Genomic DNA, 22,277 nt, shown 5'->3' with positions numbered 1-22,277 from the left:
GTCTCTCGCGCAAACTATTCAGTTTAGAAAAAAATGATATTAGAAACCTCAGTATCATTTTTGAAAACCTATCCATACCACACCACACGTATGCATTTGATGAAAAAAATATTTTTGAGTTTTAGTTCTAAGTATGGGGAACCCCCAAAATTCATTGATTTTTTTTCTATTTTTGTGTGAAAATCTTATTGCGGTTCATAGAATACATCTACTTACCAAGTTTGAACAGTATAGTTCTTATAGTTTCGGAAAAAAGTGGCTGTCACATAAACCGACGGACAGACGGACATGACGAATCCATAAGGGTTCCGTTTTTTACCATTTGGCTACGGAACCCTAAAAATGTAGTCAAATTTAACCTCCATGTCAGTGTTGGCCGAAAGTTAATTGCAATTGACCATTAACCACTACAAATTGAACCGTAAACCGTAATGAACTATTACAATTTACGGTTCAATTTGTACAGGTCATGTCACCGTTATTATCGTGAAATTAAAAACATTGTTTCGACTTTTCTTTGTACAAAAGTAGAATTTATCCATTTAGAATTTATCAAGCACGTGAGTGGATAAAACAAAAAAATCCTGTATACAAATAACTAAAATCTTTTTCGCTTAAACCACTTTGGTGATAGCTTAAAGCGGTATTTTGGAATATTTACACAAGGTCCGTCAATAAAAGTGAGGATGAAAGGTGCAGAACGCGGAGATACGGCACGCTGTAAACAATAAGGTGATAGCCGATTGGATATGAGGTGATACAAGGTCATTGGGTACCTGTATATGTATTGAATCTAAGGAAGGAGCCATAGGTACAGGCTCTATAGTTCGCCAACAGATATACACTACACGGTGTTTCACGAGAAACCCGAAAGATTTTAAAAGGGTACTCCTGATCATATTTAAAGATTAAATATCCTTTGAAGATAGTAAGCCAAACTGCCAATGCTGCTCTATTAAAGAAAAGTTTATTTGGTTTAGCTTGGTAAGGCGCCTAAAATATATAATGACCATTAGACATTAGGAATTGTATTATTGACATGTTTAAGAAAAGGATGAGAGAATTGTTATTGGAAAAATGCTATTATAATATTAATGACTTTTTAAGTTTTTAAGGATTTAGTGTAGTTATTTAATTTATAATTTGTACGCCGAGAAGCAAATTTATTTATATAAAAAAAACCATGACGGACATTATTGTAAATCTGTGATCATTACGTGTATATTACAAATAAATTATCTCTTATCTTTTACTTCTTAAAATGTCCTTTAAACTTTTCTGGAATTTGTCTACTTTCAGAGTTAAAGCCAATTTAAAAAAAAACGGCCAAAGGCGAGTCGGACTCGCCCATGAAGGGTGCCGTACCATTTATGACGTATTAAAAAAAACTACTTACTAGATCTCGTCCAAACAAATTTTCGGTTGAAGTTTGCATAGTAATGTACATCATATTTTTTTTTCTCCTTCATCTTCTTCTTCTCAGCATATATGCGTCCACTGCTGAACATATGCCTCTTTCATGGATTTCCATGTTGTTCTGTATGCGGCGCTTCTATGGCAGGTCGGCCCTGCCGTCTTTCTGATATCGTCCGACCATCTGGCTCGTTGTTTTCCGTCACCTCGGTTTCCCAGTCGAGGTCTCCAGAAGAGTACTCGCTGGTCCCATCGGTCATCATCCCTGCGACATATATGGCCGGCCCATTCCCACTTCAGCTGCGCAATTGTTTTGGCGATGTCGGTAACTTTTGTACGTTGGCGAATGTCCACATTTCGAATTCTGTCTCGCAGGGAGATCCCGAGCATCGCGCTCCATAGCTCTCTGTTAGCCACTTTTAACTGGCGGACCCTTCCGACAGTCAATGTCCATGTCTCGCATGCGTAGGTCATTACTGGGAGGACGCATTGGTTGTAAACCCTAGTTTTCAGTGACTGCGGGATTTTGGACTTGAAAACATCGTCCAGCTTGCCAAATTCACCTACTAATTTCAGCATCCAAGGGGTTACCGTCTAGCGTTATTTTCTGACCCAAATATACATAATCGCTTACTTTCTCCATCGTTTTGCCTTCCAATGAAATGGTTGCGTTTTCAGCAGTGCTCATCCACTTTGTTTTCTCCATATTCATTTTTAGACCAACTTGCATCGATGCCTGGCTTAGATCGTTGAGCATTTGTTTGAGATCTTCAGGTGTCTCTGCGAGTAGAACGATGTCGTCAGCAAAGCGTAGGTACTTTCCATCTATTTTGATACCTATGCCGTCCCAGTTATACAGGGTGATTCATGAGACGTGAGCTGGACTAAGCCTACACAATCAGTAAATGTTAATGAATCGTTCACCATCATATTTAAGTAAAACAATCACGCTTTTTATCTGTTATTTAACTTTTTCTTAAGGACAAATTTGATTATCTACAAGCATGGACACTCTACAACAATTAATTAAAAAAGATAAAACCTCTTTAACCGTTATGAGTTATGACAGCACTTTGATTATGAAGAAAATAAAATGTCACACTTGAGTGAGATACGATTTTATAAAAGTAACCACACTCCGATGACATTCAATTTGTCACTTATTATGGATAAAACAAAGAGACCATAAATATCGTAAATAAAATAAAACTCTTTTTTTTTAACAGTAAAAATTAAATTAACGTTAATCTCACAAATACTGGTACGAAACAGTTGCTGATAATTTACCGAATATGCAGACTTGATCCTGCTCACGTCTCCTGAATCATCCTGTATATTTTTTTTTAGTTTTATCATTCTCTTATTTTAAAAGTTACAGGGGGGGGGGACACATTTTACCACTTTGGAAGTGTCTCTGACTCAAACTATTCCGTTTAGAAAAAAATGATATTAGAAACCTCAATATAATTTTTAAGACCTATCCCTACCCCACACGTATTTGATGAAAAATTTTTTTTTGAGTTTCAGTTCTAAGTATGGGGAACCCCCAAATTTTTTTTTTCTATTTTTGTGTGAAAATCTTAATGCGGTTCACAGAATACATCTACTTAACAAGTTTCAACAGTAAACAGTTCTTTATTTTCGGAAAAAAGTGGCTGTGACATACGGACGGACATGTCTGGCACGGACAGACATGACGAATCCATAAGGGTTCCGTTTTTTGCCATTTGGCTACGGAGCCCTAAAAAAACATTTTTTGTTGGCAATGTTGCTATTAGGGGACGTATAAATATCCTCATTGATAGATATAAAAAAGTGTGAAATAACACTGCAAAAACTAGGTTCTACGAAAAAAAAAAATCCTCACTCGTGAAAAAAAAAACCAAAAATAAACTCATATAACATTTTTTCCTTCTTTTCGCCTCAGAAATGCGTGGTTAAAATCTTTTGGGTTCGTCGTGATACACCGTGTGGTTCTTTTACCTGTGTGGCATTCTGGTCTTTCATCATCAGCGACAGAATATATCGTCAGGGGACGAGCAAAAGTCACTAATTGCCACCACAAGTACATAGCCACACTGAACCAAATTCTACAATAAGGTTGATTTTTGTTTAATTATTTTTAAGTAATTAGTGAGTTTTGCTTGTCACCTGACGATATTATACTTATATACCTACCTATATTATACTTATATAGACAACACTCTCAACTCCATAATTGTTTTACTTTGAAAAATGGTTTGAAATACAACTGACACTTATATGACACTTATCACACAACGACAATTATTCTTTCTCCATATGTATACCCCGCCCCACAACTTTGAATATTACCCAACACGCCATTTCCCGCTATTTCAAAAAAGTTATAATTGGTCAATAAAAGTTTTCATCTGCTAGAATTTACGTCAAACTTCTTACGCGGCATTACAATATTTGACATTATCAACATGCGCGCTGTACAGTTGACGAGTCGCTCGCGGCACTATACACTTTGGGTCATCTTTGAACTCTAGTCAGACTTCTAAGATAGATATTCTAGTTCGTTGTTCATCATTCATTTCATTCATTCGCCTCTCTATACAGCGCAGACTATTATCGAGGGGCAAGGCGCGTGACTTCTAAACAAGGTGAGCCAACATCCCAATAGTGTACGCTCCGTAGTGAACGATACGCAACTCTGTCACTATCGCACTAATATGGAAGAGTGATAGAGAGACAAAGCGTTTCGTTGTCGTAGCGATAGCGATTGTCATCTTGGCAAGGCTGGCAGGAGGTATTCGATCGATTCGAGAACTCGGGACTTGGAGATTTCACCAATTATTCTTTGGTAAAAAAATACGAGGCAATCGTACTAAACCCTTGGAGAATTTAACAACTGGAGAAGCCTTGTCTGTAATTATCTAAACAGTCTGCCGATTTTTGCGGGGAGGGGCACGTCAAATGTATGTACGTAACGTACAAATAGCCATGTCAGATAAACGTTAGTCCATACAATACATATGACCATGGGGCGAGGTTTTCGACAGAGGCGTAACCTCCAAGACCAAACCCGTTAAAGCTTTGTTTTCCCATTTAGAAGGTCTAATGGCACTCGCAATTTTCATCGGCCGGCTATAACACTTAAATAGGGTGCTACAACATTAACCTTCCTTTTACGTCAGTCGGACAACGAGGTGTAAATGATAGAGATTAATCTAACAGAGGTCGACGGTAGAATTACATAACCCACAAAACGTTCGGCCAACCTCTACTAAGGTGACATACAAGGAATATCAAAGGTGACATTCATGGTGCAGTAAGTTCGTGTAGTCTTCTCTCACTCTCACTGCGTGTAAGGGGGAGCGAGATGGAAGTGCGTGATCGGTAGCACGGATATGTTTTTTAATTTGAATTTTTGTGCATTGAAATAAAAAAAATAACGATAGGACATCGTATTGTGTAATTTTAAGTTGTCCATTGTAACAAAAACAAGTACAAAGTAAAAAGTAAAAGTAAGTAAGTAGTGCAAAGTAAGTAAGTAAGTAGTAGTAGTAGTAAGTAAAGGAAGTAGTTGTACTTGTTGTGTTGTTTTATGTAAAATTCGTATGTAAGTATGACAGGGAGGCAACGCGTCGAACGTGGTTCGCGGTAGGCCCTCCGAACACACAAACAAACATTTACTTTATTCAGCAAATAGGCCACAGGGGCACTTTTACATGACAAATTTTTACAATCATAAAATTAAAAAATACAATTAAAAATATGGAATCAATTAAGTAAATATTAGATACTTTAGTGGAGATGTATACAGTCTCTTGCAAGTAAGCGAGCCAAGCGTCATCCGCCCGACACCTGTTCGCCACGGACACACTACACCTGCCTGGCTTGTGGTCGTGTTCGCCGCTCCCGTATTGGCTTACACGGCCATGAAAAGCGCTGCCGCCCTACCTGACTCTGTTTGAATGTCTGTAATAGACTCAAAGGCCATTGACATACAGTCTCTAAATATCGAATTACATAAAAAAAACTATGGTAAAAAAATACAAACAACAAATACTACGACATAGATACAAGGGACAACACACAATGACACAATATGACCGTATCGTTATTTTTTTTTATTTCAACGTACAAAAATTAAGCATGTGGTTTTAAAATGATGGCGGGACGGGATATCGATTGTATGAAACGGCTTTTACTCGGCGGGTTCATATGACTCTTAAGAGGAAACACCTGGTGAGCCCGTTCTCACATTAGAGAATTTTAGGTAAATATCTCCGTCGCGCTCCTAAAATTGTGTGATAGTGTGATAAGGACAACTGCAGCTTAAGCGAAAAATCCTGTGTATATATCTCAGAAATCGATGTTTCATTCTCGACATTTTCCTCCTCCAAAACTTAACTACTCGTAACGAAATCTTGGGAACGGAATAAGAAATAAATTATCTATGTCTGGTTTGATTTTTGTGTTTATTGCGATATATCCGATTTTGTATGTTAGGCGTCTGTTTACGGCGCATTTATTTGGCCGTTTTTAGTGCTGTTTGAAGTAACGTCGTTATTTTTAAAACCATATCAGAAAATCAAAACGTTCAAACATAGGTAATGGTAATATTTTACTCATATAAAAATATTCATCTGGGGCCAAAATGCAGAGAAGAAAATGTCGAGAACGTTTATATGGAAGAAATTGCCACTAATTCTCTTAAGAAACACACTACAAATATAGGTACCTAACTTGGTGCGGTTTAGTCGGGTGAAGAGGATCGCAAGAACAACTTAATAAAGGGCTTTTAATAAAGTTCCTCGTATTTTGCAGTTTATTTTTTACTCTGTCAAACAATTTACATTTCATATTTCAAAAAGGTTTGTTTAATCAAGTCTCTTAATTTGGCCGGCGCTTCGTTTACGTTCGCAACTATTTGCGTCAGTTTTATTATTTAATTATGTGAAATACCGATTTAATAATAATTGTCATCACGTGCGCCGTAAAGTTGTTAAGTTAAAATTTGCCCACTTTGCTCCCCACTGGGTAATTGTGCTCCAACAGTTTTATCGCTGTTTTTTTAGAGGCTGTTTATTTAGTAACCTGCGATAATTTACGGGCTGATTATATAGGTCATATTGAGCAATTTTTACTATGGGACCAATCCCGAAATCGCGAAAAAAATTTTACTCTCCCATAGAAAATGTCAAGGTCAGACAGCTAAAATGTATGAAACAGCCAAGTATTTTCATGATTTCGGGGTTGATTCCATAGTAAAAGTTGCTCAATATGACCTATATATTCACCCCACAAATTATTGCAGGTGACTAAATAAACAGCCTGTATATGAAAACTATATCACAACACAACGATAGTAGTGATCGTCTACTTTAAATCAGCATAATTATGTATCGACATAACTCAAAAATGACAATATAAGAGATAAATAAATATTACTAAAAGTAATTTATCTCTTTTAATTCATGTAATTTAAGCGCCAAAGCCACAAGATTAATATTCAATTGCCTTTCTATCCACGTGGGAATTTATCAACTTTATTAGATTTGAGACCAGATAAGCCTAAAAAGCTTACATTTTAAGCCGACCCAATAAAAGTCTGAGACTAAACTCTTTGATCCGAAAAAACATTGCCAACAAAATTTCTAGAAGAGTCTCATTAAAAATCAAAGTGACTGTTAAATGTAAAAGTACATTTTAGACCAAATTGCCCGGCGGTCGAAATGATTGGAATAAAATTATTTATTAAGAAGCATAACATCATAAATCCACTTCTGTCAGACGTTCCCCAGGGATGATCTTTATGCCCACTCGCTTTCGGATGGATAAAATATCTTGCCCTACAATATCGTGACCTGATTTTAAAGCTTTTTAAAAACGGCATTAAAAGTAAAGCTTTACAACGCTTCAGTTTAAACAAAAGAATATATATGGGTGCTGTACAAATTTGAACGTTGCTAAAACGGCTTAGAACTGATATTGACATAAAAGTCTCTCATTCGGCTTCTGCGTGCAGCGGCATTACTAGAGATGAATACTTTATGCTATACATTTTAAAGAAGAAAATACTTAAGCGTTGACATTTTAGCAAAGGTTTCAGGAGGATAGGGAGCGTGCATGAACTATAGGAGGCAGCACAGGAGCCGTCAGATTTTTGGCGCGAGGCGTAAATGTGATGTTTTTTGTTCCGATGTAGCCCACAAGATGGCAGAACCTACTATGCACAAGAAAACACTTGACGTGAAAATGTGTCTGTTTATGGTTCCGATTCAGACCACAAGATGGCAGGCCCTCCAACGCGCACGGTCCCTATAGGCCACAGCCGTCCTGAAACCGCCTTTTTATACAAACGTAGTCTCTTCTGCAACCGGAACGAATATATGATCATAAAATGTAAGGCCAGGATCAAAGAGCACCCCCAGGTCCTTATAGAATGAGTGCGGAATAGAGGCTCGCAATCGTCGAGGTAGTTCGATCGTATTCTTTGCCACATTAAAGGAAAGGCGGTTTTTAACACGCCATCGATATATCGCATCCAGGTTATGCTACATGTCTTGGCAATTAGACGGGGTTTTGATATCTACCTTCAGTAACACTCAGGAGCAAGAAAAAACACTTACCATCTTGTTTGACGGTGTTCCCCAAAGGCCCGCAGCTCGCCAGGCACACCAGCAGGATCCACCTCAGCATCAGGCCCAGACTGCCGCCCCGCTGCAGCTCCGGCTGGTTGTGGAAATGCCTGACTGTGGGCTTGTGCCGACCCGCCATCTTGGATACGCAACTGTCATCGCCGGTCACATCACTAGCGAGACAACGGTCACTTTGAAAATCGAACACTTTTGAAAACTGGTAACACTTTTAGTTGAACACTAAAACTTTACCGCTTTTATATCACTTTTGTTAGGACTGTGGACAGAATTAATTTAGTATTATTACAAATGTTTTGTTTGTAAAGGAACGTAATGGTTTCGGGCGTTGTTTGAACGGTTTCGATTAAAGTTTAAATTATATTGTTTTCTGGAGTTTGATTCATTTTAATAAGGAAGGCCTCAGATAATGATTTGATTATGCTTAAATTAAGTTCGGAACAGTTGCTTCAAACGAGAAAGTTAATGTAATTTAATTTGAAACTGACAAGTTATGTAATATTCTTCTTACCTGGAAACATTGATGATATAAAATACTGTCTCAGTTTTATAATTCAGGTTTAAGTCCAGATATATTATTTTAAAGAAATACCAAGAAATAAAAAAGTTTTGGAATAAATATGTAAATGAAACGATTGATGTCTTGACTAAATTTTGTCTACTGGGAAAAGAGACCTACTCATAATGTATTCTGAATATTGGTTTAATATTAATGTAATGTTCATCTCAGCTAAATATTGCGTATTAATTAGTGTCTTGGGATCGCCCATCCATCACTTTAAACTAGATTAACTTTATAGTACATACTCTGATATTCAATTTGGCATATTAAACTTGCTATTTGGTTCGGTTGGAATATGCTTTTGATTATGGAAATATTTGCTTATTATAATAGTATGATATGCAATAGGTACATAATAAGGGTTTTTAAAATTCAAGGACCGAAGTTAAAAAAATGAAACGAATTTGAGATTTCTTAAGACATGCCCGAGAATTTAAGACGTAATTATGAATCGTTGCATAATAACTATATTGTTTCTAAGACAGCAGCAACCACCTAAAATAATAAATAAAATCAAACTAAAGATTGGTTTGTAAATTTGTTGGTGCCTACGAAGAAATTATGATTTGAAAAAATATTTAAGCTAAACAAATAGTATGCAAAATACTAAAAAATTGTGTCCTAGAGCAAAAAAAGTGCCACTTTGATCCCTCCTAGCAAGGAGGAAAAAGCACTTTTCCGAATAGGTGATGTGAAAATTGGTTTTATTCAACCGTATATGTTACGCCTCGAGTTAACTCTTCGGGTGACAAAGCGATATTTCAATTTTTTTGTTCCCGGGCGCAGCCTCGGGGCGGCAGGTTTTCAGTATTAAAAATGGCGGCCGCCGCATGCGTGGTTGTCGGAGAGCGAGCATCCATTTCGAGGTATCTTGCCGCACTAGGGGTTAAGCGACAGCAGAAAATACCAAGGTATTAAATTGGTCATTACAGGTAGCGTGCCCTATCAGCGAAGTGGCCTCTATAAATAAGAACCCTAAAACAGATCGCTCGATAACCCAACTCTTAGTCGACCGAAGTGCTTTCAATTTTTCAGCTTTTAATCCTGAACGCTTACAGGTAATGGCAAATGGTCACTTACGGCCCGATTCGAACTTTAAGATATGTCAAATATCAGGTCTAGATACGATATGGGATATCATGATAGTATTGATAGTGTTTTATTGTGTTGTCCCTGTCACACGATGTTATATAACATTTATAACAGCCAATAGGTAGCACCACCCACTAGTACAGTCAGGGTGTATGTTCTTACTAATTAGTGTGACTTATTTTATTCGTTGATCGCGCGTTAAGTAATATTCACTTAACAAATTATACACCTGAACTTTTCTCAAGAATCTCTCTATTGGTAGATAAAAACTGCATGATAATTCGTTCAGTAATTTTTGAATTTTTCGCGAAAATACAGATGCGCCGGGGGAGTTTGAGTGACTTCTCAAATCAAAGATTCTCATCACTCCACAAAATCGATTAAGAAAAGTCAAATCCATGTTTGAAAGGTCACCCGTAACGACCGATTGCCTATTTCAATGTCACAAAGTCCAAATTCCCTGGCTACCTCCAATTTACATGGTTGAATACACCATAACCACATCTTCGACCCCGATTCCCCGGCTAATATAGCTATTTTTATTTTTCCAATAATCTGTTCGCGTGACTAAGGGTATAACCTATACCGTGCAGTTCTCATAGCCTTTATTTATATAATGTTAAGGTCAGTTCTCGCTTGTTTTGAGTGTAATGGAGTGAGAATTTATCGAAAAAGTTGTGTAACTATGAGTTATCGGACTGGAGTCGTTAGTTTGGAAATGTCGCGCGATTTGAGTGTCTGAGCCATTCTGCCTGGTGTATGATTTTTTTAACGTGATTCTACTAATAAGTAATATGATTTCGTTTTGTAACTGCAGTCACCTTTGCTTAAATGCTGATTGGAGGTTAGTTAGCTTAGCTTAGTTTGTTCTTAAAAAGACGTGCTCGTTACGTCTTCTTAAGAATACAATCTAAAAGTAATTCTAAGAATTTGCTTTGCTTTTTTGTAATTATACAAAGTGATCAGTTCGAGAGATTGGCTCTTGAGAAAATTGAGTAAGCCTCACAGTAAGCTCAAGAAGGCATTTTTGTGAATACTCAGACAACAATATACTATATAATATAAAAATACCTAATAAGTAGCTACAAATACATAGGTATTTGTTTGACGCTCCAATATTACGAGTATATATTATAATGGATCTAATTAAGATATCATCTGTTTAAATATAAAGTCTACGTCCAATTGAAGCATCCCCTAGTAATTTCAAAAGTTCACTAATGAAGACATAATACAGTTCAAACCATTCAATAAACCACATTTCCTATAAAAAAACAACGGATGCAATATACTAATAAAAGCCCTTTAAAATCAACAAAGAACGCTCCAAAAAAACTCAGGTGCGCCCGGGATAAACATCAAAATACCGAAACACCTTTACGTCATAATTAGATTTGAAATCACTGGCCCAATACCCAGAAAAAACCCTCCAAATGGGCAGGTAAGCGGCACAAAAGAACGGGTATTTCATGCCACTTCAAGCCGGGTTTCATGCCGGCTTCGCTCATTGATGCCTTGTCAAAACGAGCGAGTGGACATTATTCGGGGCCGTCTGATCTTTATACGTTTGAGGTTTTTGTGAAGGTTATATTCATTCGCATTTGATAAGGAGTTTACTATTATTGAGATTTGGAATTAAAGAAATATAGACACATGTATGCCTAAGGAACATAACTATTCGTTTTATTAAATTTAATTAGGTAGAAATACTACTACTGTGTAATTAAATACATACTCAAGAAATTACGACCGGTAAAGAAATATTCCTAGTGGCCTAATGGTTATGTTATGAAGTTTATTTACTGTGAATGCAGAAGGCACTGTTCCTAGTTCTGTACCCCTAGTGTAAATTTGATCGACATCATAACGTGACGAACGCGTTTGCGTTAAGTCTCATTTTGTATAGGATTTTGAGTTTCCAAAACGTCCCGCTTGGCGCGCTCTTTCTAAATCCAATACAAAATGAGACTAAACGCAAACGCGTACGTCACGTTTCGAAATCGAATTTATTTACACTAGGGGTACTGTTCACTGGAGGCCTTGTTCACTTTATATGTATTTCGTATAAAATTGTTTTATAAAATATATATATATTTTTTTTTAATTACTTACTCTACTAACTATATACCAGCCACCGGTGGACTTGGCCACTTTTTCTTTAGTGTTTGATATATATTTCAGTTTATAATTTGGTTTTAGTCTACATAAGAGTTTCTATTATGTACAAGCACATTGTTTTACCTACCTAAGTACTTACTTTCTGCCAAAACCAAACATTTAAAAGCTTGGAAAAAAGTTTTCGGAAGGGCACAAAAGGTGCAAAAAGTAATAAATAATTCGAAAGAAAACCTGAGGGGTGGAATAGGGAGTAGAAATAAGTATGAAAATTTTACGCGAAAGCTCGTCATTTAAATTACGGTGCTTTTATTATTAAATAAAAAGTAACTAAATTTATTAATAGATTGTAGTGGTAATGTGTGTCCAGTAAAATTAAAAAATGCTACGAAAATAATTTTAAATATTTAATACAAAGTTTGTGTTCATAAGTAGTCATATAAGTTAGATTTTATTATTATGTATTGAATATCTGTTTATACTTTTAAATACATATATAAAAGAGCATTTTATTAAACTAACTATTTAATAATTAATGCAAATGTAAAAAATAATATATTAAGTATATTTTAACGATTTGGGTGTACTTTTTAAGATTGTGTCTTTTTAAAATTCCTGCCTTATTTTATGTTAATCAAACAACTATATAGCATATATTTTAGACCAACAAAGCTCTAATTATAAAGTAAAATAATAAATCTCAACAGTATCTTTTGTTGTTTATTACCGTTCGAAGAACATTCGTTACCCGACTGCGGAATGCCAAAGAGGTTCATGTTTCGTTCCTTTTGTTGGGTGTTAAATTAAGCAGATGTTACTTGTATACTTGTGTTTTTTTTGCTCCCGTTGCATTGTCAATGAATTGAATTGTCTGGTATACTATACTGTATGTAAAGAGTATGTGTGTTTGAGATTCCCATGGACTTACAGCTTTTTAGGAGTCCGTTGGCGTAAATATAGTAAAAAAACCGGACAAGTGCGAGTCGGACTTGCCTACCGAGGGTTCCGTACTTTTTAATATTCGTTGTTATAGCGGCAACAGAAATAGAAACAACTGTCTAGCTATCACGGTTTATGAGATACCTACAGCCTGGTGACAGAAGGACAGACGGACGGACAGCGGAGTCTTAGTATGGAACCCTAAAAGCGGAACCCATGGTTTTTTTATTGCTTTATAATTAGGAACAAACGGTACCCCTATTGTAAATATTTTCGACAGCGAAACGTTACGTACGCGTTTACGTTAAGTGTCATTTTGTATGAGATTTTTGACTTTCCAAAACGTCCCGCTTGGCGCGCTGTTCAAAAACCCATACAAAATGAGACTTAACGCAAACGCGTACGTCACGTTTCGCTATCGACTAAATTTACACTAGGGGCACTGATATAAAAATAAATGAGTAATAGTGAAATGGTTTAGGTTTACAATTAAAAAATAAATTATTACAATAACAGAGCCAATTTAAATTTTTAGGTGCCTACATAAAGTTTTTATATCGACACCCATTCCCGTTAAAATTTTCAAACATTTTATTTCTAAAATCACGCAACTTTAATTCTACAAGTACTCGTAAAATGGCGCCGCTACCAACAAAACATTTTATTTCTAAAATCACGCAACAATAATTCTACAAGTACTCGTAAAATGGCGCCGCTACCAACAAAACATTTTATTTCTAAAATCACGCAACAATAATTCTACAAGTACTCGTAAAATGGCGCCGCTACCAACAAAACATTCTATTTCTAAAATTCGGCACTGCCCGTCCTAATGGAGTGATGGATACGTTGTCTCGGCTGTCACGTTTCGGATGAATTAAAATAGGGCAAATATGCTTGCAATTAACTTGTCCTGTACCGTCTGTCCATTGGATTTATTATTATTTTTGACATTTGACATATTTTTATTTATTCGTTTGTGAAATCTGTGTCAGGTATATTATGTTTGTGATCAAGCCTATCTTGGGCAAATATGATGTCGTATCCAGCTGTCAAGGAGTTCTCCTCTGCAGCGGTGGCAGCATGGTTCCATTTTTATAACTTGTCACTATACACGTCACTTCACGTCACGTCACTTTCGCGTCATACATACTTGTTAGAACGTGACAGCCATGGTGACAAATGATAAAGCCGACCATCTTAGCTCTGCAGGTCGCATTTCTGAGCGATAATTTGCGTGAAATTTTGTGAGCACGTATGATAGTTATACGGTTTTTTGACGATTTTGTTTCTGAAGTTTAAAAAAAATGGTCGATCATTGGGGTTTGCGAAGTCTACAGTTTTTAGAATCACTAATTTAAAATTTCGGCTACTATGTCGGTGTTTTAATGTTCATATCCATTCCAAATTCTGCAAACAACATGACCTAGTTAAGGGTTCCTTGCTGACGACGGAACCGTAAAAATAATAGGTCTTTAGATTGAAATATTACAACCCTTTGTGAATATCCCATATTCCACGCGGCAATTGTTAAAAATGTCACGGCCTTGGAACATCCATTAATTTGAGCATAACGATCGCATGTACAAATAATATTTGTCTGACGATAAGCGACAAAAGACTGTCGGCTCATTATACTATCTTTGTACGGTAGCCTGAATGCCCTAAATGACCTCGACACTTAGCACTTAATTTATAACCTGAACTAAGCCTTCACGACAAGTGGGAAAGGTATTGCTAGATTTTGGATTGCAGACCTAATTTATGATGCGTCGGTAATAAGCAGGAGCAACTTAAGCTACTTAGCTTAGCTTGCCTACTTGGGCAAGGTATATAAAATTATTGAAAAAATTACTTTATTGTGAAGAGAATAAACATGCATTTTAATGTGGACTCCGCTCTGTTTAAGCTTAAACGAGCTACATATATATATATACACTATATTATACCTATGTAACTTTACTTTTGAGTGGCATTAACGTGATACACTTATTCGGTTCTTGTCTGTTAATCTGACAATATAAAAATCTTATCTGATTTAATATCTTGTCTTTTAATTGTTTATATAGGAATTCAAGTCTTTAAGGCCCTTCTAAGAGATGTTTCCAAGGCTAATTTGATAGGATAAAAATCGTTTTTTTTTTTTTTATAATATTTCATCTCTGACACTTAGAGATTATTACATCTCTAAAGAATTATAGTATTTGTTGTTTCTATTTTTTATCATAGTTATTTTTGTGAAATTCAACATTTAAAGACTGTATACATCTATGATAAAGTATCTAATATTTTCATTGATTCTATATATGGAATTGTAATTTGTTATTTTTGGTTATTTTTATTGCTTTTAAAAAATTTACATGTAAAAGTGCACCTGTTGCCTATTTGTTGAATAAATGTTTGATGTTTATGTATAAATCATTTTGAAAACTAACACTAAGCAAACTTTTTATACATACTTCATCCGTGGCAACAATGTACGGCTTGCTCGACGATAAACCTATTTTTTTGCATACTTAAACATACTCATGTACCTAGTGTAACACCTAAGCGTTTTCATGCAAATAATATTTTAGGAAAACATGTTCTAGGTGTATACTTAGTTGGACGTCTCAGGGTGATCGATCTTACGTCCAATTTCCCCGAAATGAGCATTTCCAAACTTATTTCCAAATTGCTTGCGTGCAACCAGCGTCCCTTCTGCGTATAACGAACACTAAAAATAGGTTATAATTAAACTTATTTCATAGCCTGTATTGTGTCAATCATGATGTGAGACTCACTAATAAAAATAAGCATACATCTGCTGCTATAAATATTACAGAACCCCGCTATTAATTAACGATTGAATAATTTGAAATTAAAATCGACCATACGGGTAGGGCAATCTGATTATGCAGTAATGTTTAATGTGTTAATTTAAAAACAATTTAATATAATAGATGTGTGTATTAACTCTCTTGATTAATATTGAAGTTGTGCGGTTTTTATGACACAAGTAAATATTTCTGTATGAATCTTAATGTGTAGGAAAATTTTGATCTTAATTTATTAATTTATGTCCTCCATGAAAAACCATTTAGACATTACCTTGTGGCTGTACATGAATATTTAGATAATAATTAGAAATAATAAAAAAAACGTTTGTCGATTAATTTGATTTTTATTCCAAAAACTTTAAGTATGGACCTCCGAAACCCGTCTGATTAGTGGCAACGACTAACTGGTGCAATGTTGGGGAAATGCCTTCGAATTTATAAATAGCCTGTGAGGCTCATTACCCATTCAATCCCCACTTGGGTATTGACCAAACTAGGAAATTAACTTTTCTAAATTGTCTCGGGTTTTGGGTATCGCATCGTTCGTATCGCTTGAAGAATGCTGGTGACTCTTTTATATGACGTCTAAGGCAAACAAGCTTACATCCCACTCGATGGTAAGTTGTCACCGCAGCCTTTGGACACATTGTAACTCTCGTGCTGCAGAATCGTTCCTTTTTTGAAGAACTCCATACTGTAGTGATGGTCTTATCGGACGATCAGCGCTCCAAGTTGCTATCTTTCTAAAGTGTAGGCCTTTTCGTAGCACTTCCTCCTTTATATGTTTTTTTTTATTCTTATAACTTTTATCCTTTGTGTCGGTGATTAAAGAATAAACTACTTCTTACACTTACTTTTACTTTTAGTCCTAAGTAGTGTAATGTTTTCTGAATTATTTATCTCACTGCACCCACATTCGAGAATTTCTGTTTAGCCCTATGGTTGACTGGTAGAAAATGCCTTAAGGCATTAAGTCCGCCATTTGCACTTATTTTTATTGTGCAATAAAGTTTAAAAAATAATAAATAGTCCCTGCAGGGAGTAAATTCCATAGCCGATCTGGAAATTCACGGGGAAAAATGTTGACCATCTTTATTACTAGATTTTTACTAATTTATACGCGTCATCGCCCACTCCGTCATGGAACACTATAGTTATATGTTATTATTTCCATTATCCAGGCAGGTAACATGAAACTTCTCTTGTTCAAATATCTGCCCAGTATCATATTAAGGAATTTCGCAAACCTTACCTTAGAGAAAACTGAGACTGTGTGCAAGTAAACCTCCGTGTCTCGGTGAATATTCTAGCGGTACAAGCCTTAGAGCTGTTTGTCCACCAGCCTGCATTTTATGATTCTCCGAAATACCTTCCAGGACTTATGTGATACTAGGTCAGTGTGGGATTAAAGGCTAGAGCACATCGGATGCGTGCACGTCTTCTGACCTAACGAAGAGACAATAATTATAGGAAGCGCAAATCGAAATTTAACCTTTTAAACACATAGAATTTATTATCGAGCGTGCTCGTGTCGCCGCCGGTACGAAGTTACACGAAGTTTTGTCTTATTTATCAGACTGCGGAGAAATGAGCTTGATATTGTATGTCTTATATATCAGACTACGGCGGTTAAAAGGTTAAAAATGTATGCAAAAGGTGACGTGATTGGATTGGAATTTAAACTGTCGTGAGACATACTAACATTAAACTAATTCTACGGAACACGTGAGTGGAATCCGTAGAATTAGTTTAATGTGATTGGATTGGATTGGAATCTGTACAGTTAGCATCAACAGTAGCGTATTAGAACTATGCGTCAAAAGCATATGCAGATCTGCAACTCTGGAACACTTTTCTAACTTTCAGGAAATTTTGGTATCTGCCTCTCTATCACTCTTACATATTCGAGTGATAAAGAGGCCAGATAACGAAATTTTGATATTCGGGTTTCGCGGTAGGCCTCGATATACTTCTACACTGTCTACTGTCACAGTCTAACTGTTGTATACATACATATCTCTTTTTATTAAGCTATCAGAGAACGATAAGTAGATACTTTTGACATTTAGTCTGATACGCTACTTTTGATGCCGATTGTACATCGTATGTATGTTACATTAGTTACAAGTAACTAAGCAACGCAATGTAATGCGAAGGGAGCCGGAGCTGTGATGTGTGCATCGGCGTTAAATGCAAACGTTCTCAGTTCGACATCAGACAGATTCCGTGTACCGAAGAGAAACTCATATAACTGCGAGCACTGTACCCCTAGTGTAACTAAATTCGATTTTGAAACGTGACGTACGCGTTTGCGTTTAGTCTCATTTTGTATGGGTTTTTGAACAGCGCGCCAAGCGGGACGTTTTGGAAAGTCAAAAATCTCATACAAAATGACATTTAACGCAAACGCGTTCGTCACGTTATGATGTCGATCAAAGTTACACTAGGGGTACTGATCCGTACCGTACGCATCGATTACCTACCTTATTCGGCAGTGGAATTAGTACAGTACGTCACGAAATCGAGTCGCGGCGGCAGCGACCAGAGTATAAGTGGAAAAAGGAACATGTCATGACTTTGGGAGATATGTATCGTGACGTCACAGTGAAAACACTGGGTACCAATGGAAATCGTTTGAGTCGTATCTATGTGCGCACGTTACCTCTGTATGTCTACATATCAAGTGTGTTAGCTTTAAGTCATTCAGTACAAAATACCTTAGCGTAATCGTGACAAGGAGGTACAAGCAGTTAATTTTGTTTAAATTTACAAGCACCCATACATGGCACAATACATCTGCATTTTTAACTTTCCCTATATAGCGTTGCTAACTCAACTGGGATTCTGTCTATAGACTGTCAATCTACTGCCTGCCGCGGAGTACGGTAATTCCATTCAACGCGGGGTGGAGTGGATAGTTCAGTTTGATAATAATATTACTTATTCTGTGGTAATACTATTTTATACTCTGTGATATTGGACGCATCGGACTAGAAGCGATGCAGACTCCATCGCTCCATGTGACACGTTTTCTGATGCGTGCTGATGACGTCATATGGATGTTGATCAGTGGACGCAGCGCGCGACCAGCGTTTGTAATTTTTGTAGATAGTATTCTCATTTTAATATAATTTACTTGTACCATAAACCCACCCAAATATGGTCCAAAATGACTCGAATATCTTGGGTTTGACTAAGTATTATTTGAATTACTTAGTTCTAAGGCTTTCGAGCAACAGCGGGAAGGGAGTCAGCATTCGCATTATTCCTCTTTGCTAAAGCACATGCCTAACTGGTCATAGCGCGGTGCGTGTTTGTGACTCGTCCGTACACAAAAAGAGAGATCGAGGTGTAGAAGATTTGTCTTTGACGTGTGTCATTTTCTATGTATTTGTGTCGTCATTACAAATTGGATTTTCTAGTGAGTGAGAAGTACGACTGTGTGCATGTTTCCCCCAGCAAAAAATGGCAGAACGATTTGAACGGTAAGATATCGCTTGGGCTCCTCCCGTCTTTTTTTTTTTTTTTTTTATTTTTTTTTTTTTTTTTTTTTTATGGTAGAGGAGGCAAACGAGCAGACGGATCACCTGATGGTAAGCGATTACCGCCGTCCATGGACACCTGCAACACCAGAGGGGTTGACATTTTGACATTGGCTGCAGCAAACTTGAGCCAGAATACTGCAGCAGTAAACGCTAGTGCTGTCTGAATCCGAAATTTACCATTTCTGGTAGTATATAGTCCATCCAAAGGAATTTCATCTCCATATTGCAATCTTGAATCGTTTGACTGAAAACCAGATATTCCACATATTAGTTGCCAATACCGTAAACTAGGATTAAACTTGTATTTGCAAAAGTAAATATAATATCAATACTAACCCTTTCCCCAGAAGCTATTGTTAGCACACCCATTGTAAATGCGACCGCTATATATGGTTGTTTAGTTCTGTTTGTATTTGCTTAGCCGGGGCCTTTTCAAAATGGACATCGGCTGGTTTATTGTTATTGATAGTAAACCGTTTTTAATATTTTCTCCTGCGGTCGGGTTGTGCTTCACATGCAATTATATTGGGATTTGTTGTTTGAAGAACGTATTTGTTATCTATATTTCGTTTAGTTGAGTAAATTTTATGCTCCGTTTGACCTCTGCTCTTTTATAGCTTGGTTCCAAAGTTACTAACTTATCTATTTAAAAATTTACGAGTCTTCGACGTTTCGTATTGATCAGCAGATCAAAGAATATTAATCAAATTAAAACAAGACATGTATGCATTACAACTTCCGCGTGAATAAAGTAATAATGGATATAAAGAATGACCTAAGTATTTCCCCGGCTCGGCTGGTATTTTAATTGCTTGTACGTTTTAGGAGTTCTAGTATACCTAATTAGAGTTTTTTCTTACTTTCAATTTGTTTTGCAGCACATAATAACACCATGCCAACTATTTTTTTTGTGAAATGTATAAGGTACTTATTTGTTTATCAGTTTTGAATATATATTGTTTTCAAAAAAATCTATCACAATTTTTCAATATTGCTTTAATATTGTAAACAAAATAAATTCTGTACATTGGAATGTTTTAATTTTCCAAATAAAAAGATTGTTTTCATGACACTGTCTCTCAAAAATGTTACGAATAAAGATAATTGTTTCAATATTCCGACTTATTATCAAGGGGACTCCCAATACGTCACACGCAAACGTCACAAATCAACGAATGTGACAAGTTTACACGCTCCGTTTGTTCCAGCTTTACTTTTACGTCTTTGCTTGACACGTGCCCCCATTAAATGGCACCGGCAATATCTTTGCCGCTCTAACAACCCTTATTATAAAGGGTGAAGGGTGGTTATTGAGTAACACATACGATTTGTTTGTGAAACTATTAGCTGTCAGTTGTCTGTCACAAACTACGCGTGGGCACTTTTGCGCTTGACTACACACCTGTTTAGGGTGCCTGGGGAATGATCTTTTAAAATGGATTCATTGGCTTTGGAATTGAATTTTGTGAGCTTAAATGACGATCTGATGGGGTGATAGATCAAATGTAAAATTCATTATTCTGAAGATGATAATGGGCTTGTTTACCCTTGCCCTTGCCATAACTTATGTTATGCCTACTGATAAATATAGTGTGTATACCAAATAAAGGCGATTGAAATTATATTATTCCCTTAAGTTTGATTAAGATCGAATTGCGACAAACTTTTCCGAAATTCCGCTGTGGATCAGACAGAATGAAAAATGAAGGAAGTATCAACAATTAGGTATTATTTATAACATAACAAAATATTAAATGAACAATCATGGCGTACATTTCAACTAATCCCATTATGAAACAGGCAACGGATAAAATGAGCAGGTGCTGGCAAAAAACTAAAAAGAATACAAAGATGTACATAATTTTACGAAAGAGAAATTCTTCGAGCTCATTACCCTAAATTGCGGTGAGATTTGAACGCATAAGGATGAAGTATAATAACTGAGATGGAAGGATAAATTAGAGTAATTGGAGACTTGTAATAATGAAATAGTCATACAGCTTTTACCTACATTAGGAGGGGAAATCTGTGATGCAGTTATGATAAGGTTTAAATTAATGAAGAATATGCACGTAATAGAAAAGTAGTCACGTAACGTTTTGCTTATGTTACTGATTTCATTACTTTGTTAGTTTATCTGACGCTGATTCTTATGTTTTTAGTTTAAAAACCAATTAAAATTATACATAAGTAACAAACAAGAGATAAATTGGAAAGCAAACGGATATTTTAGTCGGTTGTTCATTCGATAGTTGAACAAAGCACTTCGTAGTTGTATTGTCTTCAGGTAAATTCCAAGATCGGGTAAGACTACTTATAGTAAAATCCTAGACTTAACCCAACATCATTAAGGTTTCTAAGCTTTTATGCTAAAATAATGAGACTGTGACTGCGACATAGAACAATGGCCTTAAACATGAATCGACAGACATAGCATTTTGCGCTGTAGTAATCCCCAAGATAGAAGGTAAAATACAACAATTAATCAAGATGAATACAAATGTTCAAACTGGTCCTAAAGCATCCAGATAATATTGTACTTAGACCAAGGTGCAGTCAAGATCTTATCAATCAACCCAATGTAATATTCAAAAGAGATTCAAATAGTTTTAATTCCTCCAGAGCCAACGAACGCTACACTAAGCACAGAACCGGTCAAAGCATTCTAAAAGGTCCTATGTTCATGAGAATATAATGATAGATACATCTTTTTAAACTAGTGAGAAACAAAACCGGTCGAAATGTGGATAGCTTCCGCGCAAGAAATAAGTCGTGGACGAGATAGTTTTGTTCGACTCTTGTTCTATTTTGTTGAGTTCACATGCCTTTATTCTCGGCGTATTGGTTTTTCTTACAAGATTGTTTTATTAAGCCTTTTATTGTCCAAGTTTTTGGCATATCCTCCATTATTTCGGAACTGGGGACAATGTATTCTCAAGCAAATCGTAAATAAAATATTTAGGGAGATATCTATAGTTTTGCAAATGTTCGATTTCATGTTTTTTTTTCAAGTAAGACAAATTAGAAGAAAGAACATTAATAAAATAAACAATCATAAGAAATGTGCGTAAGGAATTAAAAAATACTGCACTATTCATTAATTTTATGTTGCAATGAAATTGATGATAGATTAAATGAAAGTGAAATGAAATCTTACAAT

General features: G+C 36.1%; 1 protein-coding gene across 1 annotated transcript in view; it reads right to left on the bottom strand.

The window, feature by feature from the left end:
- LOC133533827 (uncharacterized) overlaps positions 1–22,277 on the bottom strand; it is a 170,252-nt gene that overhangs the window by 146,863 nt on the left and 1,112 nt on the right. Inside the window, exon 2 of the mRNA XM_061872885.1 lies at positions 8,019–8,304. Coding sequence (XP_061728869.1) covers positions 8,019–8,166 — 148 coding nt within the window. The 5' untranslated portion in view covers positions 8,167–8,304. The remainder of the gene's footprint in view (positions 1–8,018; positions 8,305–22,277) is intronic.

This window comes from Cydia pomonella, unplaced genomic scaffold (assembly GCF_033807575.1).
Source record: "Cydia pomonella isolate Wapato2018A unplaced genomic scaffold, ilCydPomo1 PGA_scaffold_206, whole genome shotgun sequence".
In the NCBI taxonomy this organism is placed as follows: Eukaryota; Metazoa; Arthropoda; class Insecta; order Lepidoptera; family Tortricidae; genus Cydia; species Cydia pomonella.
Note: the sequence above shows the minus strand (reverse complement) of the source record. Positions and strands in the feature narration are given on the sequence as shown.